This window comes from Melospiza melodia, chromosome 8, assembly GCF_035770615.1.
Source record: "Melospiza melodia melodia isolate bMelMel2 chromosome 8, bMelMel2.pri, whole genome shotgun sequence".
NCBI lineage: Eukaryota > Metazoa > Chordata > Aves > Passeriformes > Passerellidae > Melospiza > Melospiza melodia.
In genome coordinates, this window is record NC_086201.1 from 33,390,981 (window position 1) to 33,410,258 (window position 19,278).

A 19,278-nucleotide genomic window follows, 5' to 3' on the forward strand; every position below is an offset into this window, starting at 1 on the left:
ATGATCTCCTACATTCATCCAGGACTATTAGAATTGGAAGAGAACACAGCAATACTGATTTTGTATCAATAAAACATCTCATTTAAATTTCCCTAAGAAAACATGCTGGAAATGCATAGGGGGCAACTTGTTTCAATGCAAAATACCTGCCTGCATTTCTGTTTTGGTTGGACTGCAAATCAATCCTGCACAACTTACAAGAGAAGGAAAGAAAAGAAATGTAGCAGAACAAACATGGCACAATGAGCACAAACACAAATGCAAACTAAGTATGATCATAAATACAGCTGGGAGCCCTAGCACAGCATCCCAAGGTATGGGAAAGAGTTCAGCTGGGGATCAGCAGCAACAGCAGAGGCAGTGTAAGTATTTCATGCTCCTTGCCTCTGCTGAGAGTGAAGAGGCAAGTAAAGAGCACTAAGTAATGTTATTGCAGTCAGGAGTGCTGCTGGAACTGCAGGAAGTTCCAGCCATGTCCTAAGGACAGAATGCACAAATGAACCTCTCAGCACTCTCACCTTGCTCAAAGAGAAGCACTGAGAACGAACCATGGTTTTTCATGACCAAACCAACACTGCAGAACACAACAGGACTCTCAAAGTATTTCCATTGTGTTTTGGGTGAGATTTATGTTATCCAATAGCTAAGATCAGCTTGTCCCAAAAAATGCAGGCAGCCTAGCTGAGCAAAAAAGGGAGCAGCTAACCAAGATAAAGTTGCTGTGCTACACACACTGCTGGTTGGGGTTTGTGCGTGGGTTTGGGGTTTTCTGGTTACAGGAGACAAGAAGAGGTGGAATTTCAACCTTAGAGGCATATTTTATTTTTATGAGCAAGCAAAACAATAAGCCCGAAAAGTGTTCATAAATGATGGAGAAACACAGTGGTGGTTAAAATGCACAAAACACAAAGAACCTGGGACTGACAGTAAGTATCCAGGAGGGTTGGTTCAAGCAGGTATGATAAGCACAGGAAGGAATGTGCAGCCCTCTGACCATGGCAAGATTCTCCACATGTCATATGCTGGAAATTAAAGCAAACTAAAGCCTTCCACCTTTGTACCTCCCAGTGAGAAGAAGCACCATGCCCTGCCATGACATGTCTGCAGGGACAATGACAGGATGCTTCCTGCTAAACAGGAAAGGAATGTGCTTGTGCTTGCAACAGACCCACATCAAAACTCAAAAACCATTTCACAACCCACAACACTGTCACCTTTCAAAAGGCTTTAAAAACACCAACACTTTCAAGTAACAACACTCTTAAATGCACACAAGCCAGAGAGCAAGGCACTCGCAGAATGTTGGTGGTGAAAAAACCTCTCCAATTCCAAAATTCTTCATTAAGCCTAAGAAGGGCAACTGTTCCTGACATCCCCTCACACCATTTCTGCTCAGTCTCTCAACGTGGGGTGTTTTGCTCTTTCTGCTAGGTCATGTTCTCTTTGCTTTAATCCACATTGTTATGGCACCCAGTTTTCAGATATCTCTAGAGTGATCTCCACCACCCCTGCTGGTTCATCTCCTCTCATTCCTGGGCTAACAGAAACCTATTGCCCACATAGCAGGGAAGTATTTGGGAGCAAGAAGCAGCTCATAAATCAGAATGACTCTACCCTCAGGATAAAGAGCTGATCACCCTCCTTAGTGGGAGTCACTGAAAACAATGGCAGAAGTTTATTGTTTTTATGAAGGACTGATCTTCAGAAAAGAAGAAATCAGAAGGTTCTCCAGTCTTAAGTTCCATCCAGACATCATGTGACTCACCATAAACTTCATGAAACATTGGGAAAAAAATCACTCATCCCCCAATTCTCTTGGGAAGCTCACCCAGTTGTACAAAAATACAAAATATTCTCCACACAGCACTCTCACAAATGCCCCACAGCATACTAGTGTGGTGGGAGTCCCCCCAGGACTGGAGCTGGTAAGTTGTGAACTTCCTCAGCTGTCTCTCATTTTTCACCACCATTACACTCAATTCTCTGACTACACATGGTAAATCCCAAAAAGCAACTGTCCTGAAAACAAGGATTTTCTTGCAAGCCACTAATGTGGACCCAGGGCTTCTGATCCCTTTGGTCAACATGGTGGAGAAATTCAACACATCCAATTTTCTTCTCTCTGCAGACACTGACAGAAAATAAGACATTACCTATATAGACTAGATTATATAAAATATTCAAATTAGGTGAACTCAGATATGCTTGTATTTTAGATAAGCTTATCTAGATTTCAGTCATGAGATAAAAGTGTGTGCCCACTCCCAACCAAGACTCCAACACTTGTAATAGCTGAATAAATATGTTCAACTATTAAATGACCCGTAAATGCTTTCTCAAGGACTAATTCTTCCAGAACACCTACATAATGTTTGTTTTCAGAATGAACTGTTGCTGTTGAAACATTAATTCCCCTGGATCAGTTAACTGTTAAACCCCTCAGAACCACATAACTTAAAAAAAGAGTGTGTGCTGTTTTATGAATGCAATCTCTTCTATGCATTCCTGAGTACAAAAAGGATTAAAACCAAACTGTAACAATTTTGGCTGATCAAAATTACACAAAAAAACCACTATTTACTGTGGCAGTTCACTCCCAGCCTTTGCTCAGACCTTCCAGGAGCAGTGTGCTGCTGTTTTGGAATAACCAACACCAAACCAAGCTATGCACTCCCTGCTCCTCACTCCCACTCCAAAAAAATCAATCAAGGGAATTTGTCAGTGCTCAAAATTAGCTTGCAATCTCTGTGAAGATCTGCAGTAGGTCATTCTTCTGGATCCTACTAGGTTGCTACCTCCCTTGGTGTTTAACAGGAATTTTTACCTGGCAGACATTTTCCTGTGAAGCACCACACAGCTTCCCAAAACATGGGTTACAGTTCTCCTATCATCTACAGACATCAGCAACTGCTTATTACAATTACAATTTCTGGTATGCATGCCTGGCTCCACCACCTCTGACACACTGAGGCCCTTCAATATTTCCAATAATGCATGTTCATACCAACACATAACACACACATCTTATCTTCCCAAACAAAAATCTGGTACCCAGCTGAAAACTTATGCTATGCCATCAGACCTGAGGAATTCATGCAGTAACACCTGAAATTATCAACCATAGCTGTGATTTTTCAGTAAATTATCAACCAGGTCTGATTTTTCTTTTGGAGAGAAAATTTATGGGGGAAAACATTAGGTAGTATGAAATTAAGTAGCAATGGAATCAAAATTTTACATCTCCCACAAAATGAGAAGGGACAGTGGGGAGGATAAAAGAGGAAAATCAATATTCAGAGCAAAAAGGCTGTAGGAGAAAACTGAAAATATGAAAAGAGAAAGTCTCTGTGCTTAGATACCCTAGAAAGGGAGAGATTTCAGAAGAATTTCACTGGTGCACTATAAATGCTCCCTCCCTATGTGATAGGGAAATCACATCCTCCAAACTGATGAGGTGCCACAGACAGTATTTGCTGCTACAGGGTTCCTGCAAAGGATCACACACTGCTCTTGTTTTATATTAAAGACTGAACTGTTATACTTGCACTGAAATGTTAACTCAATTTGGGCACAGAATAAATTAAAAATTCAGCTTCTTAAGGGATCTCTTAGAGTGCTGAATCTTTCCAATGGCTGGTAGGTGCTCTTCACCTCCAGCTCTGTTTACGTAATTCTTTAGAGCTGAGTTAATTATAAAAGGCCAAGTGGGTTAGTGAAGGTGCAGTCAGCCAGAATATTAACTGGCCAGAAAGAAAAACCTGCAAAAGGTAAACAACCAGCAGCACTTCCTCTTAATAAAATAATGAAAAACCCCAACATGCTGTAATTTGAGTATCTGCCAATGGCTTTTGTTAAAAATATTTTAATATTCATTTTTAAGGTTCTGCTGTCTGCTCCAGCACACCAACATGCTGTACATCAGTTCAAAGGGAAGCAGAGAAGCAGGTAGTGCTAAAATACAGAGAAAGTAACTTCAAGAACAGCAGGGCTGCCTAGAAATGAGCTTCTTTTCTTGCCTTTGAAATGGCACAACATCAATAGATTAACAACAAAACACCAGGAACACAGGCCTAGAAATTCTCTTTAATATTACACAACTGCCCTTCAAAAAGAAACCAAGTAATGCTACATCTGTAGCCCATGCTCAACATAAAATAAGGCAGAACTTACCAAACACACTCCTTCCAAGATCTGTGCAAATGGAACATTATGACAGCACATAAGCAGCATATCAATGCTGTCCAGCCACTGAAGTTTACTCCAAAATTTGTATGTATATTCTTACAGGGAAAAGATGGGTATGGTATTCATGCAAGCTCCACTTCCATCTTATAAATCAGTGTATATACATATTTATATATGAATGTATGTTTGAACAGTTTGTAATTTGGGTGTTTTGCAGGAGCCTGGGATTGAATTTCACTGAGTTTTTCTGCTGCTCAGTCTACCCCATGGGCTGGGAGGAAAGGGAGTTTATATTACATATATTCAAACACAGACCTTCAGGTTTATTTGTTTTTCCAACAGCAGAATCAGTAACTAGAAGTTTGCTAACTGAAAACTGAATTTATTTAAATTCCCCAATAGAAAACTTCATTTAACTCACAAGAGCTAGGCAAAGTGTGTGGATGAAAATAAAATAATTTACATCTGTTTCAGTAAAAAAAGAGCACAGGTCAATATATTTAAATCCAACATCTAACATCACATTCCTAACCCATATTTAGCAGTATGAATGAAACTCTGTTACAGGAGAGAATTCCTATTTTGGGAAGTCTTTATGCACACTTTTTACTTCATGTGAAAAGGAAAGCACTTAAATTATTTCCTGTATCAGGGGCCCATGTATGCTGATTTTCAAAGGCACTGGGTGTATCCCTTTGAAGCAGATTCTCACTAAATCAGTGCTAGCTATAAACCAAAATAACACTGCCCTTGCTTTACAAGAAGTTAGAAAGACAGTTCATTGTTGTTTATAAGCAAGTATTTTAATTAAAGCAAACACACTGCTCAGCTTAGTGAAAGAAAAAAGCCCGCCATAAAACACTGATTAATCAGCACTTGACATCAAGCATCAAATTCTTCTTGTCTCCAATTTAATTAAGCATACAAGGTTATATATGCACACACATGTGCCTGCTCATTAGATTTGCTATTCTACTACACTATCTTGACTGTGTATTAAAAAGTTATTAAGTAATGCCAAGTTTTTATTTAATATGAATTCAACACCCATCTCACTTAAAAGATTTGAGATTCCCAGCTCCAAGTTTCCCTTGCAGGTTAAAACCTGTCAAACCTTCTGCTTTTTGTAGTCTGCCTTCAGCAGCTACAAAATTATTAATGTAATTAGAGGTTAGAAATCAGGACCCCCACCCACAGGAGCATTGCTCTGGTATTGAGAGAGCAAAGTCCTGCTCAACAGCAAGTTTTTATTGCTGCACTGAGATCGCTAAGGCAAAACAGTAAATACATGTGAGACCCTGAAGAAGTTATTAATTCATCTTATGGAAACTCAACCAAGTGAGGTTAAATATATTCTGAGATAATACATGTATCCTGAGAGTTAAAACAGAAGGTAATGTAAAGCTGTATTTTCTTTTATTCTCCTCCCACATCCTAGAGATAGGAGACAAGAATTGAGAAAATGGAATTCTTGGAAAAGCAACATATAAAACATTCTTAAATCAGCATATTATTTACACCAGCGAATTTATACTTATTCAAAAGCCCTCATATTAATCTTGTATGCAAATAAGACACTTCCTGGACTTATACACTAGAAAGGTGTTAAAACCAGGAAACAAGTGGGGTTTGTGCTTAAGAGCAGCATTTTGCCCTGGCAGACTCTCTTCCTCCCCTTCCCAAACTCATAATTCAGTTCTCATATCAGGCATGAAGAGCAATTCCAGCTCAGTGTGGAAAATTAGGACCTGACCTTGCAAAAACAAACAGTCTCCCTTTATAAAGTGGCTCCCAAGACTTGCAATAAACCCTGTCCCTTTAGCAGTGCCATGTATAGCCAGGCCTGCAGAACTGCACTGATGCTGCTCAGTTAGCCACTAGAAAAAATGCTAGGAAAAATGGAAAACCATCTAGAACAAACAGATTAGATCTGGAGATACCAGTCATAATGTTTTCTTCCTTCCTGTATTTTCTCTGCTTAATGCTCCCCTCCCCATCACATGTTTGTGCTAAAAGCAGATTTCCCATCTTCTCTTTCCAACTAGCAATCTAAGGGGGAAAAAATAAAGGAGAAAAAAAAAGAGAAAGATTTACTATCTATTCACATTCATTATAAAAGTTTCCAGGCACAACAAACCCTGTGGGCATGGAAAAATGTAGCAGTGCCTCTTCGTCAGGCTTGAGGTTGCTGGAGGATAATCAGTAAAACATGTCTTTCAAAATCAGAGGGAAAGGCATGAAAACATTTCAGAGGGAAAATCCCACCAAACGATGCGAAAGGATTCTATTTGGATAGGGAAAGGAGAACTGGGAAAACAAGGCACAGCATTTGTCATGAGTACAAAGAGCTACTTATTTTGCAGGAAAATCTACTGCAAGCAGGGTTTCTGTCCAATTGATTAGATGCATCTACTACTGTTGGATGGAGTGAGCAGCTGTTTCTTCAAAGAACCACAGTGAGTAGCTTTTGATTCTGGAAGATCACACATGTAGTGCACATAGCAGAAAACCTCTGCATTCTGCAACTTTACAGGTTTCCCAAATGACTCCCTGAGCATCAGAGTTCTTTGTGGTACATTGTATTCCCTACTGCACAGGAATAGACACAAAATACATCAGTAAGAATGAGGAGTTGGCCTAGCAGGACACACACTGCTGCCAGAGTGGAGCTGTGTTGTTGAAAAACCTTTGAGCTCACATCATCATCCAATTCACCTTGTTTGGAATCTATGACTATTTCTATGCATCATCTTTCATCTTCATGAACCACAAAGATCAACAAGTTTCAAGTAAATCCAGCTGGTGAAATGTTGTCTGTGTGGCAAATCAAGTGTTAGTTATGAATCCCTAAAGGAATTGCTCATGTTCAGCTTTATGTTGCCTTCCTTGGGCACTCTGCTCTGGTTTCTAACACCCAACAGTGAGCCAGAGAGCAGCACCTAAAAGCTGCCTTTGAGAAACTACAGAGAAGAACTACTACATCCCCTGAGCAGTGAGACTCTCCTGTGCCCAAAGGATGGAGTGTCCTAAAATACAGCAAAATTTCCTGCTGGCAATGTGGTGCTATGAAAACTGACAGGTTAAAGATATTCATGAGCTGACAGTATGACAAAGGTCAGCTGAAGACAGCCAATTGTTTTTTTGTATTTCTTTTTAGTAGACTCTCAAAAGAATAAAGTATGTTTTGATGAAACTCTTGAAATGAGATGAGCCTTTCCAATTATTCTAGGAACTAGAGAAGTCTGTTAAGCACTATGAATTGCCTTCACCAGCAGACCAAGGATCTCTCTTGCCTTGAGGACAGAATCTATGTAATGCAGGAACAATGGTTTAAATATCTCACAGCAGCTATTTGCAACTGAACAACAAAGGTATTGAAATAGATGGATAGAGACAATCTTGCTTGAGCCACAAAGCACTGAGATACAGCTCAGAAGAGCTTATGTCAATACTCATTGGGAAAAGCTCTCCTCAGGATAATGAGAATGAACAGGTTCAAAGGGCTAAAAATAACTCCAGGTTTGTTATGCAGCATGAGGAGTTGGAGCTGGAATCAACTTCTCCCTCCTGATGGGAAACAGACTGTTCTCAGGCAGACATGGTAACTGCAGCTTCTCCCTGCCTTGCACACTGGACTGATACCTCCTCCCCTCACAAAAAGAATAAGAAACACCACAGCCACAACAATGAGCACTCACCAGCCTGACTATACCCTCAAGTTAAATGCAATCAGTACCACACTGAGATATGGGTAGAACCAAAACATTCTTTCCATTTATCACTACATTGTTTGAACCTTATAGTAACTACAGTTAAATATTATGAAGATTATCACAGAGGAATTCAGAGTAAACATTTCCATACAGGTGAGGAAATGAGTATTGTCTCACCTACATGATCCCATAGCTTCTGGAAAGCACTTAGAGCCAATTCCCAAGGACAGAAAGGCAATTCAAAGCATGTAAATCTGTAGGGGCCTGAGTAAATATATGTGTAGGGGCCTGAGTGAATATATGTATTGTAAATATATGTATGGCAGTAAAAGATCTCTGTATTGTATTAGTGACCCTGCCCTGATTCTAGTTATTGTAAATGGGCTGCAGCTGTGATGTCCTTGGTTGGGCAGCAGCTGTAGCCCATGGAGGTAGCTGGGATTAAAGGGGGTGGGGTGGTCAGGGAGAGCCTTGGAGAGGAGCCCTGACTGAGAAGCAACAACACCACTGCTGTGAAGATCTGCTGTGAGAAAACCACCCAGAAGGTATGAGACTCTGGAAATATGATATACAACAATATGAATACAACATCTGGTGACCCCGACGTGATAAAGAACACACAGTCAAGCATTGAAAGAAGGTATGGAACCCCTTGACATCATAGAAAATAGGACAGTTGAGAGCTGTGGCAGCCTGAGAGCTGGGACTCTAGAATATAGTATGGCCTTTGAATCAAGGAGCTGTAACAGCAGAGAGCTGTAAGACTATGGCCTTTGAGGAAAAGAGCCTGGGAACATCTAGGGATTTGTATGTATTCAAGACAGCCGAGAGCTGTGGCAGCCTGAGAGCTGGGACAGATATGTATATTGTAACTGTGTAACTGGAAAAATTGTTAAAAGAAAAGGGGGAAATGTAGGGGCCAGAGTAAATGTATGTATTGTAAATATATGTATGGCAGTGAAAGATCTCTGCATTGTATTAGTGACCCTGCCCTGATTCTAGTTATTGTAAATGGGCTGCAGCTGTGATGTCCTTGGTTGGGCAGCAGCTGTAGCCCATGGAGGTAGCTGGGATTAAAGGGGGTGGGGTGGTCAGGGAGAGCCTTGGAGAGGAGCCCTGACTGAGAAGCAACAACACCACTGCTGTGAAGAGCTGCTGTGAGAAAACCACCCAGAAGGTATGAGACTCTGGGAATATGATATACAACACTATGAATACAACATAAATCCACTCAGCAGAAAAAAAAAAAATTAACTTTGTTTCTTTTGTCCAGATGAAAGGCAATCCAGAAGGCCTTAAAGTGGCAAGGAAACAGCAACTCTGACAAGCTGAACTGGTGAGTAACTGATTTAGTTACCTCCAAGAAAAAGGGCAGCATTTTAGCCACAAAGGCAAATCTTAAAGCTGGAGAAAAGAAGAAAAACATTGTGAGCTGAAGATAATGATAATTTCAAATAAGAGACAGCCTGTCCTCACTGCATGTGAACTCAAGCATTTCCTCAGCCTAGGCACACAGACAAGACTTTGCTTAAATCAAGCAGTACTTTAAACTCTGAGCTTGCTGGCCCAGCACCTCACCTCAAACAGCAGCGAATCCTTCCCTGCCAGTGCAGCAAGGCTGCTGTGCTGAACAACTGCTCAGCAGCAGGAACACAAAGTAAGGCAGAGCAATAAACAACCCAAAATAAAGGGCCACACTGAGTCAGACTAGAGATCATCTTACCCAGTCCTCCTGCCTCGCAGCAATAGCTGAGATAACAATGTTACACCAGAGCGGGCATGGAGGGAGCAGGGCAGCTCCTGAACATTCCCTCAGCTCCCAGCAAGAGCAGCCTGGGGATTTCCTGAGCCAAAGGTGACGGGTTTGATGAGGTTTTAATAATCCTCTGTGGATTTTTTCATCAGTGCAACAAAGTAAACTGAGTAAGCCTTAAGTGGAAAGATAACTGCCAAAAGCCACAAGAAGGAATAAAAGTAAAGGACTGGCAGAGGGAGTTAGAAACTCAAGTGTTGAGGGCAGGAAGAAAAAAGGAAACCATCACACAAAACTTTGGTCCAAGTTTTACATTATCCACTACTGTTCAAGAATCAAGAGCTTCTCAAGAGCTTTCTTTTTCAGCTCATGTAATCACAAGATAAGAATCCTAGAGGCAGAGCTATTACTTAGAAGTTCAAGTGTATCAGTTAGGAGAATGTGGATTCTCCTATGCTGGGGAGAGCCCAAATGATGTTTTTTATTAAAATATTTCAAAAGAATAATTATTTTGCAAACTCAAATATTTAAGGTGCTCCTAACTTAGTTGACAAGTCATTATGCTGGACTTCAGCACAGTATTTATATTTCTGACAACATGTAAAAGAAAATGAAAACATTTTCTCCTCTGTTTTTCAGCCCTACAGAGCTTAGCAGAACACAGCAGAGATTTGATAACAGCCTTGCTGGACTGAAACTATAAATATGTAACAGGGCAAAGCTCTTCTAGTTTCAGAAGCTTACTTGATTTCTTCTGAGCATTATGCTTTTCAGGAAGCAGAATGGGAAGTAAGAGTTTTTAAATATTTTTTTATTTATTTTTTCTAGACATTCTCTGACAGCAGAGGGTATAAGGAAAGACCAGTAAACACAAACCCTGTCCTGACAATCTACAAGAGCCCACAAGAAGCGTGGGTATCCTGGAGTTCCCACCAAGCTGCTGCATTTGTGTGCAGCTCTCTTCTGTGTACCACAGTCATGACTATTACATCCCAACAAACCTTAAGGCAGGCTCATCTCTCCAGCTTTGGGAAGAGAAAAGCAGCTGTCCTTTCACTGTTTTCTAAAATTTCTTGACTGAAGAGATTGTATTAGCAGTGTAGCAAGGTAGAGGTTAAAAAGTAAAAGAAATAAGGTGGTACCATCATCAGAGAGCAATTTTACTATCTCCTCTTACCCACCACTGATTTGTAATTTGTCTTGACAGGATTTCTGCCAACTTAAGACACTACTAGTTAATGATATGAATTTCCCTCTGGTTCATCCTGAAAAAGATACCAGCACTAATAAACACTCAATTGCTAGCTCCATTCATAGTTGCAGAGTGACTTCAGGAAGTAAATTAGTATTTTTAAAATTAAAAGTTAAAGAACCAAACTTTTTCAACATACCAGTGACCAAATACTGGATGGCTTGATACCTACATCAGATGATAATTTTTAATTTTTACTCTTTATCACAATATAGTGGATTTTGAGATCCTAATATTGACTAATAAATAACTCCAGAGTAAAATGAAAATTATTTTCATTCTGGCCCCAAGTATTTACAGCAATCACTATCTGATTTACAGCACCATTCAAGTATTAGCAGTATTGATGTAATGCAAACTGAGAGAGTGCAGTACAAACTCCAGTTCTCTGCAATCCACTAAAGCAACTGCTCCTTAAATGCATTAATTAGAAGTTGTTACTTTCTGCCAAACTCACAGTGTCAGTCTTGCTGATTTCAGTAAGACTATCTACTGAGTGAGGTTACTCACACAAGATCTGTAGATCTAGACCCTTCCATCCTGATTGATAAGTAAGAAGCACATGAGTCTAAGCAAGAATTTAACACTTACGCTTCCACAGTCTGTTCCTCACCATCTTCATCTGAGCTGCTGCAGGTTGCATCAGAGTCCAGGTCCTTCTCCACACGGGACAGCAGCCCTCCAGTAGAAAGTGCAAAGCCACGGATTTCACCTGGTGCGACGCTGACTCCGTTCTGTACATCCACACCCAAACTACTCTCCGGAGCGACCGTGCTGTTTTCCAGCCAACCTTCAGTGCATCTGAGGGAGCTATTGCTCAAAAATCTAGCTGGCTCATGGAAAACCTTCATTCTCTGAAGCTGATGTTTCACAAAGCATTTCAGCTGCTGATCACAGTGTTTGATAACGTGCTTTGCCAGGAGCATTTGTAAACGCTTCTGAGTTCTTTTGGCGCGACTGATTTCCATTTGTTGCTTAGTGACACACTGGAGTAAGCGAGCGTACACCTCCTCCTGGGTGCAGCTCAAAACCCCTTCTGCAGGCCCGTGAAGAATTTGGTGTAATAAATCCCCTTTTATTGTTTCAGTGCAGACTTCCAAAGCCCTCCCCAAAACCCCATTCTTCTTGTACCATTTACCATTTAAAAGTTGCATTTCTTCTGCGTTACTGGATTCTGTTACACTCGAACCTGAAAGTCTCTGCATTCCTGCCAAGTTTGGAGATGTGGTCTCTGAAAACGCTGCCCCTTTGACCTGTTGCTCAGGTTCTGAGTGACTAATATGACCAAATGATGTGTCAGCCCCATTATGTAATGACTTTCTCATCTTGGAGCAGCCAGGCTCTCCTGCTTTTGTCTGCTTACCAGTTTTGTTGTTAAACGCAGAATTTGTACTCATTAACAAGACAGACTGATAGCACTTGGAGGATGGTGGGGAACCAAAATGCTGCACACTGAAGATATCATTCCTGAGGTTGGGCTCAGCAGTGGGGAACCCCAGGACTGAGCAAGTAATCCGTGCGATGGAGTCCTCTTTTATCTTCTCTTCCACTGCTCTGGAATTTTCCATGCACAAAGCTGTATCAGACTCCATAGCTCTAGAGGACAAAGAAGGTGACAAGTGGATACCATGACCTTTTGTTGTTGCCTCTCTGAGAGCTGGTGTCATTATAGCTACGGTAGGTAGTTTACAGCAAACCTGAAAATAACATGGGCCATGTAAATTTTCTCATTTTCATGACACAGTACAAATACAACAACTCTGACAGACATTTCATTCTCCCAACGTCATTCAAAAATTCCATAAAAAGGGACGTTATCTAAAGAACACAGACTATGTTGCCTCCCAAGTCAAACAAGAACACCCTTTCTGTTTTTTCTTTATTTCATTCAGAGGCTGTTCTGTGTGCAATGAAAGCCTTTACATCTCAGGGGAATAACCGTTCATAACTCATTTCAGTTTTGATTCTATCAGTCTGAGAAATAAGACTCAAAAAGTTCAGGTCTGTCATCTAACCTTGCCCAAACTGAAAAACATGACCTTGAGCAATGTGACTGGCACTATTGTGAGAAATGTATTTACTGTAAATCTGTATAAAGAAAGCATTTGATGAACTGTTATATATTCTTATAAATACACATTAGAAATCAATCAACAAGGCTAATGCTTTCAAAATAGATAACTCTAAGTTCTGAAGTTTCCTACTAAAAAAGAATTCTTTTCTGTGCCTTTGGTACCACTGTTTATTCATCAGGCACTGCCTGTGTAATACATACAGATTATTTTTCATAGCAAATCGAGAAATGACAGTTCTCCTTGACAAATCCTTTTGCTTGTGGCTTGCCAATTAACAAAGGGCTCCCAGACTTTGGGATCAAAAGGCCAATGTCAACCTTCACCCCTTTTTGTCAGCAGCTGCCAAGTCATACTGTATCTATTCCACGCAGGAATCACTTGCACAGTACTTGCAGCTTTGTTAAGGATATGGTTAAATAAACCCAATGAATGATTTAATTGAATATGGCCTGCAGAAGCTCCTGAATAAGAAGCTAGAGACAAAACCAGAAACCATATGAGAGCAGTAGCAAAAGTGGGTGCAGCACAGCAACGCCCTTTACAGTAAATTCTGTTGAACTGTGCACTAGTTGAGCAGTACTTCCAGTGCCCTCCTTTTCGTGTCTCCAGTTCCCCTGATCTCCCCAGCAACTGCCAGCTCAGCAACTTGCAATGCACAGATCCCATAAGGGGTCAGTGATTCTGAGACTACCACATATGGATCTTAAGAAAAGATCTGTCTGAAGCCTTGGTTGTTTAGAACCACAGGTTTTTTTACACTGAAGGTGCAAACATTAAAGTGAGATGTGGAAACCTAGGGAGCTGAGAAATACCAGTTTGGATATTTGCTCCTTGACCCTCAAAACATGAAGCAGAACACAGAGAGCCACATGCTCCAGTACTGCCTTACCACTTTATAATAAATATAGAATAAAGTATGCTTTATTCACCTTTCATTGCTCCATGTGTACCTCATCCACAAGGTTTTCATCTCTGCACATCACCCTCCCAGCATCACTGGCACCAGGTTTGGTGGTCTTACTGCTAATCATAAATGATACCATTAAAACCCCCAGGATTTTAACCTTTATAAATAAGCCAATAACTTCAGCCTAGAGAGGAGCTCAGCACAAAGTCCTCCCAGTGGACAGCTGTTCAGGAAGAACCCCATTCTAGGATCAGACAGGGAAATGCACTGTTGAGAGCTGGAGCCCAAGTCCTAAAGCTCTGGTGACTCAGTAATGCTCTCAGCACCTGGCTGACTTGTGTCTTTCCTCTTGTAAAAGCCAGCAGGCCTGCAAATCTGAAAATCCAAAGGAGTGTGAATCCAGACACCAGTGCCTCCCTGGCCCTAACATAATGGCAGATAACTACAGCAAGTCAGAGCAACCGTGCATGGCCAAAACATCAGGGGAGAGAACTGAACAGTTCCTCTGTGGGGTCAATGTGAGCTCAGGAGTCCCTGTGTTTGACTCCCCCTGAGAATTCCAAGAAGCTCTCCAAGAAGAGCAGCATCAGCCTGGGATCCACATGCACCTAGCAATGTGTTTATAACTGTTCCAACTTTACCATCCACCTCCCTTAGTCTGAGTGGTTTGGTTTAGCAGCCACAGCTTGCTACTCCTGAAACACAGTGTGCAGTTTTTCAGGCAAAAAGTACTTTGGAGATGTGGATCACATACCTGTGTGAAGATGGAGGTTATTCCAAGAACTGGCAGCACAAAACTTTATAGTGCTGGGTTTTAACTCCATCACATCCCCTCCAACACATTCACTTTCACTGTACCCTTTTGGTACAGTTTCAAATTTCCAAAACTGCAATGAATACCATTACCAAATTTGTGGTTTTTTCATCTGGGGGACTTCTTCCTAACTCTTCTAGGGGAAAGGGGGGAAGAATCAAAACACCCTCATCTGGAACACAAACATTGAACTAAAGAGCCCTGACAAATCACTCATCTGGAGTGCCTGACCAAATATGTTTAAACTACAAAGCGGCTAAAAAATAAATAAAATGTTTTTTAAAACAGAAACCACTCAATCCCTTACCCAGCAACTTGGAAATTTCATACAATGTTTCTGCCCTGAAGACAGTGTGAGACACTCAGGTGTGCTCATCTCACTACAGTGACATCAAAAAGAACTTATAAAAGCTGGTACTGCCACAGTGTCCAGCCCTTGGCAATTCTCCAAGAAGTTCACATACACACAAACACACAAAAAAATTTTCATAGGTACAGGAGCAAAACAAAGTATCTGCTGCAAAAAAACTATAAATGAACTTTAGGACAAGTACCTGACTTGACAAAAGTTATACAATTTACATTTTTCACACATTTTATTTAATTTTGGCAGAAAGCTGCAAAAATTATTTCATTCCACTCATATTGGAAGTGAGTTTCCAGAGCAAAACCTACTATCTTGGAGGGGGGAAAAAATAAAGGCAAAGAGGGAGGGAAGACAAGTACTGCAAAATGGTACACCAGAAAAGTATTTTCATTCTGGAAAGAGCTTTTCTGTCATAAGTAAAAAATTTCACAGATTTCTTTTGCATTGTGTATTACTTGAGGTCTCAAAACCAGAAGAGCTGAAATTCTGCTAAACTGGCAAACAGCTTTTCATCTACTAAATAAACACTCCATTTGAAAGACTAAAGAGTACTGTAAAAAGAAAAACTGACATTAAATAAGTACGGGGGGAGGGAAGAAACAAGTACCAGACAAACACAATAAAGCAAGTGATGTTTAAAGTGACTTTGTGCTTATCCTCCCCTAATGTTTTAATTACCCAGGAGGATCTAGCTGGGAATTGCAGTTTACCACAGCAGGACCTGCACCCTGCTCCCCTCCACCACAGGTTCCTAACCCCCAGTGGCTCCTGCTCCTCTTCCTCTCCCTCTGCTGATTTCTTTGTCCTCCCTTGACACTTCTCCCTTATACCCTTTCCCTACCAGGCTTACCTCAACAGAATCTGCCTAAATCCTGAAACGAGTGTCTTCATGTTGGTGATTAGCAGCACCCTATTAAAAGAAACACAACAAAACCCAGCCACAACTCAGCACACAGGGTGGCACTCCCTCCTTTCCCAGCTTTTGTTTACAGTCCTTTCACTTTTTGACTCCTCTCCCCCTTGCATAACACTATCACTTTGGTTACACAACGCTGCAGACAGTGTTCTGGGGGATTTTTGCTTGGGGGGAGGATTGCTTGGTCTTCTAGTGGATTTTTTTGTTTGTGAGCTTTTCGTTTCCAATGACAATAAAAACTCCACTCACAGGAGGCTTTTTAAAGCTCCTCTGTAGCAGCCTTCTCTCCTTGTAAATTGAGTCCTTTTTCCTCATCATAAACACCTTAAGTTTTCCTCTTAATAATGAAATTCCTCGAGACCAGGAGGAGATTTTTACCATTATTTCTTTTTGTTTTGAAGCTCAGAAGCCTACAAACAACATCTCAAATGAATATGACTGTTTCCAGCTTATTCACAGATAAACAGTGTTTCAGATAAGGCAACTTCCACTGTTTATTCCTTGCATAGATGGCATTTCAAAAGCAAAGCAAAGTCCCTGACAGCAGCCAGCCTCTGGTGAAACACCCAAAATCAATCTCAGTAAAAACACTCAAAAATACTGTATTTCAACCTGTTTTAAGGCCTCTTAGAGACAACCTGCAGAAGAGAGGGCAGCTCCAAAAGCAAACTGCAACACAACAGCCAAAACCTGGTTTCCTACAGCTTTGTGCTGTTTGTCCTGTAATCCCCAGCCAGCTCCTCCTGGGCAGCCTTCCTGATAATCACTGGCCAAAAATAAAGTGCTCTGGCAGGCAGGCACTGCTGCAGCACTGCCTCAGCAGAGTGCAGCACCCAGACCTGAGCCTGGCCAGCTCTGCAAGCCCTGCCTGGTGGCAGGCATCCCTCAGCCTCCAACTACCCCTCCCAAATTTTGGAAAACCTACAGGATGGTAGTGATTTCTAAGAATAGCAAGAGCAGCTCGACAGCACAGTGCGCATTTTCTCATGGAACAGTCTGCAGCAACGACCCTATAAAAGATATTGGTCCCACTGGGCATGTCCTGGTTTAAGAGTATGAAAGGAAAAGGAAAGAAGCCCATGTTTAATAACACACCTGGGATCAGCTTTTAAGAGTGAAAAAAAAAAAAAACATTTCCGTAGGCAGCTTTTGTTTTCACTTCAAAAGCAGACCAGTTACTCATTACGTGTATTTAAGTATTTTAGTATCTTGTTCTATTAATAGATTGGGAAAAAAACCCATAAAGCCAAACAGGATCAGTGGGGAGTCTCCACGTTCAGCAGTGCTCACTGTGCAGGCACAACTATCCAGACAAAACACTCGAGAGGTTTGTACACCCCAGAAGACATAAGCACAAATTCCTCCTACTTGGAAAAACAAACAAAAACTCCCCCCCCAAAAGGATCTGTCTTTCAATACTAAGAGATCTCCATTTAAGGCAGACCACCCAAAGTTTCAATCATAAAAAGATTCAAAAGGAGGCACTTCAAGTGGAACTCATCAATACTAACTTATGGTAAAATCCACGACTCATTAAAATATCTGAAGAGGTTTGTTTTCCTCTTTGTTCAGATCTGCTTCTGAACAGAGAATCCATATAACTTCCAGGTTTACTACTACATCATCAACTAATTCTTCCTCAGTCTACAATACCATATTTGCAAAGCAACATCTGAAGTAATTTTTAATATATGTTAAATGCTTTTTGTAGTACAACAGGTGCCTCTGTAATAAAGTTGTACATATGTCTTTAACATAACTATCTGCAATATCTTCTGGTACCTTTCATCGTAAATTTCATATCCACATTTCAGTGATACTTTTGAATTTTAGCCTTTGAAGAGAGGGCTATAAAACCTGGTCTGAAATGAGACCCACTCAGCTCCTAAGATACTAATTAACATGACTGGAATTTAGGCTCCTCAGAACATTTCCCAGGATTTCAAACCATGGACCAATACAGCAGGAGAGTCCTAAGGCACACAGGCTGCTTTCCATGTAATTTTTACTATTTCCTTTTTATTAAACTAGCACAAAAAGGACGTATTTACCCTTTGACAAAAGGCATACTTAATAATTTAGATTGTTTTTTTAACTGGCTCACATTGCAAATTGGAAATTGAAAATTCCCATTAGAGAGGGGTAGGTTCAGAATACCTCAGTCAGTGCTACATTTTTGTGTGGGGGAAAGTGCTTCATTTTGCAAAAAGTGGATGGAAAGAGTAACTCAGGAGCACAGAGGAGCTCTCAAGGCAGGCTGCAGGACCTGGATCTGAGTTGCTTAGCTAACTACAAATTACACACAGATTCCGGTCCGGGGTTCCCCTGAGGCACAGCGCTAGGTGGGCACACACAGATTATAGTGAGGGGTCCTCCCGGGGCACAGCACAAGGTGGGCACACACAGATTCCAGTCCGGGGCACAGCACAAGGTGGGCAAACACAGACTGCAGTGCGGGGTGCCCCTGAGGCACAGTACTAGGTGGGCACACACAGATTCCAGTCCGGGGCACAGCACTAGGTGGGCACACTCAGCTGCGGTCCAGGATTCCCCCAGGGCACAGCACAATGTGGGCACACACAGATTCCCAGCGGGAAGTTTCCATCCGCTGTTTAAATCCCGGCTGGGACACGCGGGGCGGGCACGGAGCGGCGCCGCCCTCGCACGGGCCCCGCCCCCGCCTCACGGCCGCCGGCCCCGCCCCGCCGCGCGCACGGACCGTTACCCCCGCCCCGCCCCCACCCCGCGCATGCGCACCCGCCACTCCCGCCGCGGGAACCAACCGCCGCCCGGCCCCTCCGTGCCCCCGCCGCCTCACGGCGCCCCGCCGCGCCGCGCCCCGCGCTTGCCTCCGCGTCCGGCGGGTTCTCCGCAGCGGCACCGGCGCCGGCGCCGCCTCAACCCCGCACAGCACGGCGCCCGCCACGGCTCACACTGCCGCTCTTGAAGAGTCCGCGCCCAGCTAAAGCGCAGCGCGGCGGGGCGGGGCCTCCCCCGCTCCTCAGGGGGAGGAGCGCGGCCAATCCGGGACGCCGGGGGGCGTGGCTCGGGACGGGGGCGTGGCCTCCCGCCATTGGCGGGGCCCCGCCTGACGCGAGGACACCGCCCTCCCCTCACCCCCCCCGCGCGCCGGGGCTGTGTGGGAGGGGAGGGGGCAGCGGCGCTCCCCGCTCCGAACACCTTCAACTATTAACGCCCAGCGTGGGTAAAGAGCCAAAAAAACCTCCTAAACACACAGTTCGAGTTACTATCGCAAATCAACAACCGCCAAGTTCACATGCATCACACTGCCTCCC

General features: G+C 42.4%; 1 protein-coding gene across 6 annotated transcripts in view; it reads right to left on the minus strand.

Moving 5' to 3' along the window:
- KANSL1L (KAT8 regulatory NSL complex subunit 1 like) overlaps positions 1-18,906 on the minus strand; it is a 61,715-nt gene extending 42,809 nt beyond the window's left edge. For 2 of the 6 annotated variants that reach the window (XR_010028616.1, XM_063162632.1), the window contains exons 1-2: positions 15,917-15,979; positions 11,495-12,600 (exon numbers count right to left, since the gene is read on the minus strand). Coding sequence is in view for 5 of the 6 variants with exons in the window: in XM_063162632.1 (XP_063018702.1) it covers positions 11,495-12,570 (1,076 nt within the window). In the remaining variant the exon portion in view is untranslated. Of the gene's footprint in view, positions 1-11,494; positions 12,601-13,907; positions 13,964-15,916; positions 15,981-18,831 lie in introns of those variants that run through there. The other 4 variants (XM_063162634.1, XM_063162637.1, XM_063162633.1 and 1 more) reach the window with 3 other exon arrangements.
- Between the last annotated feature and the right edge of the window lie 372 nt (positions 18,907-19,278).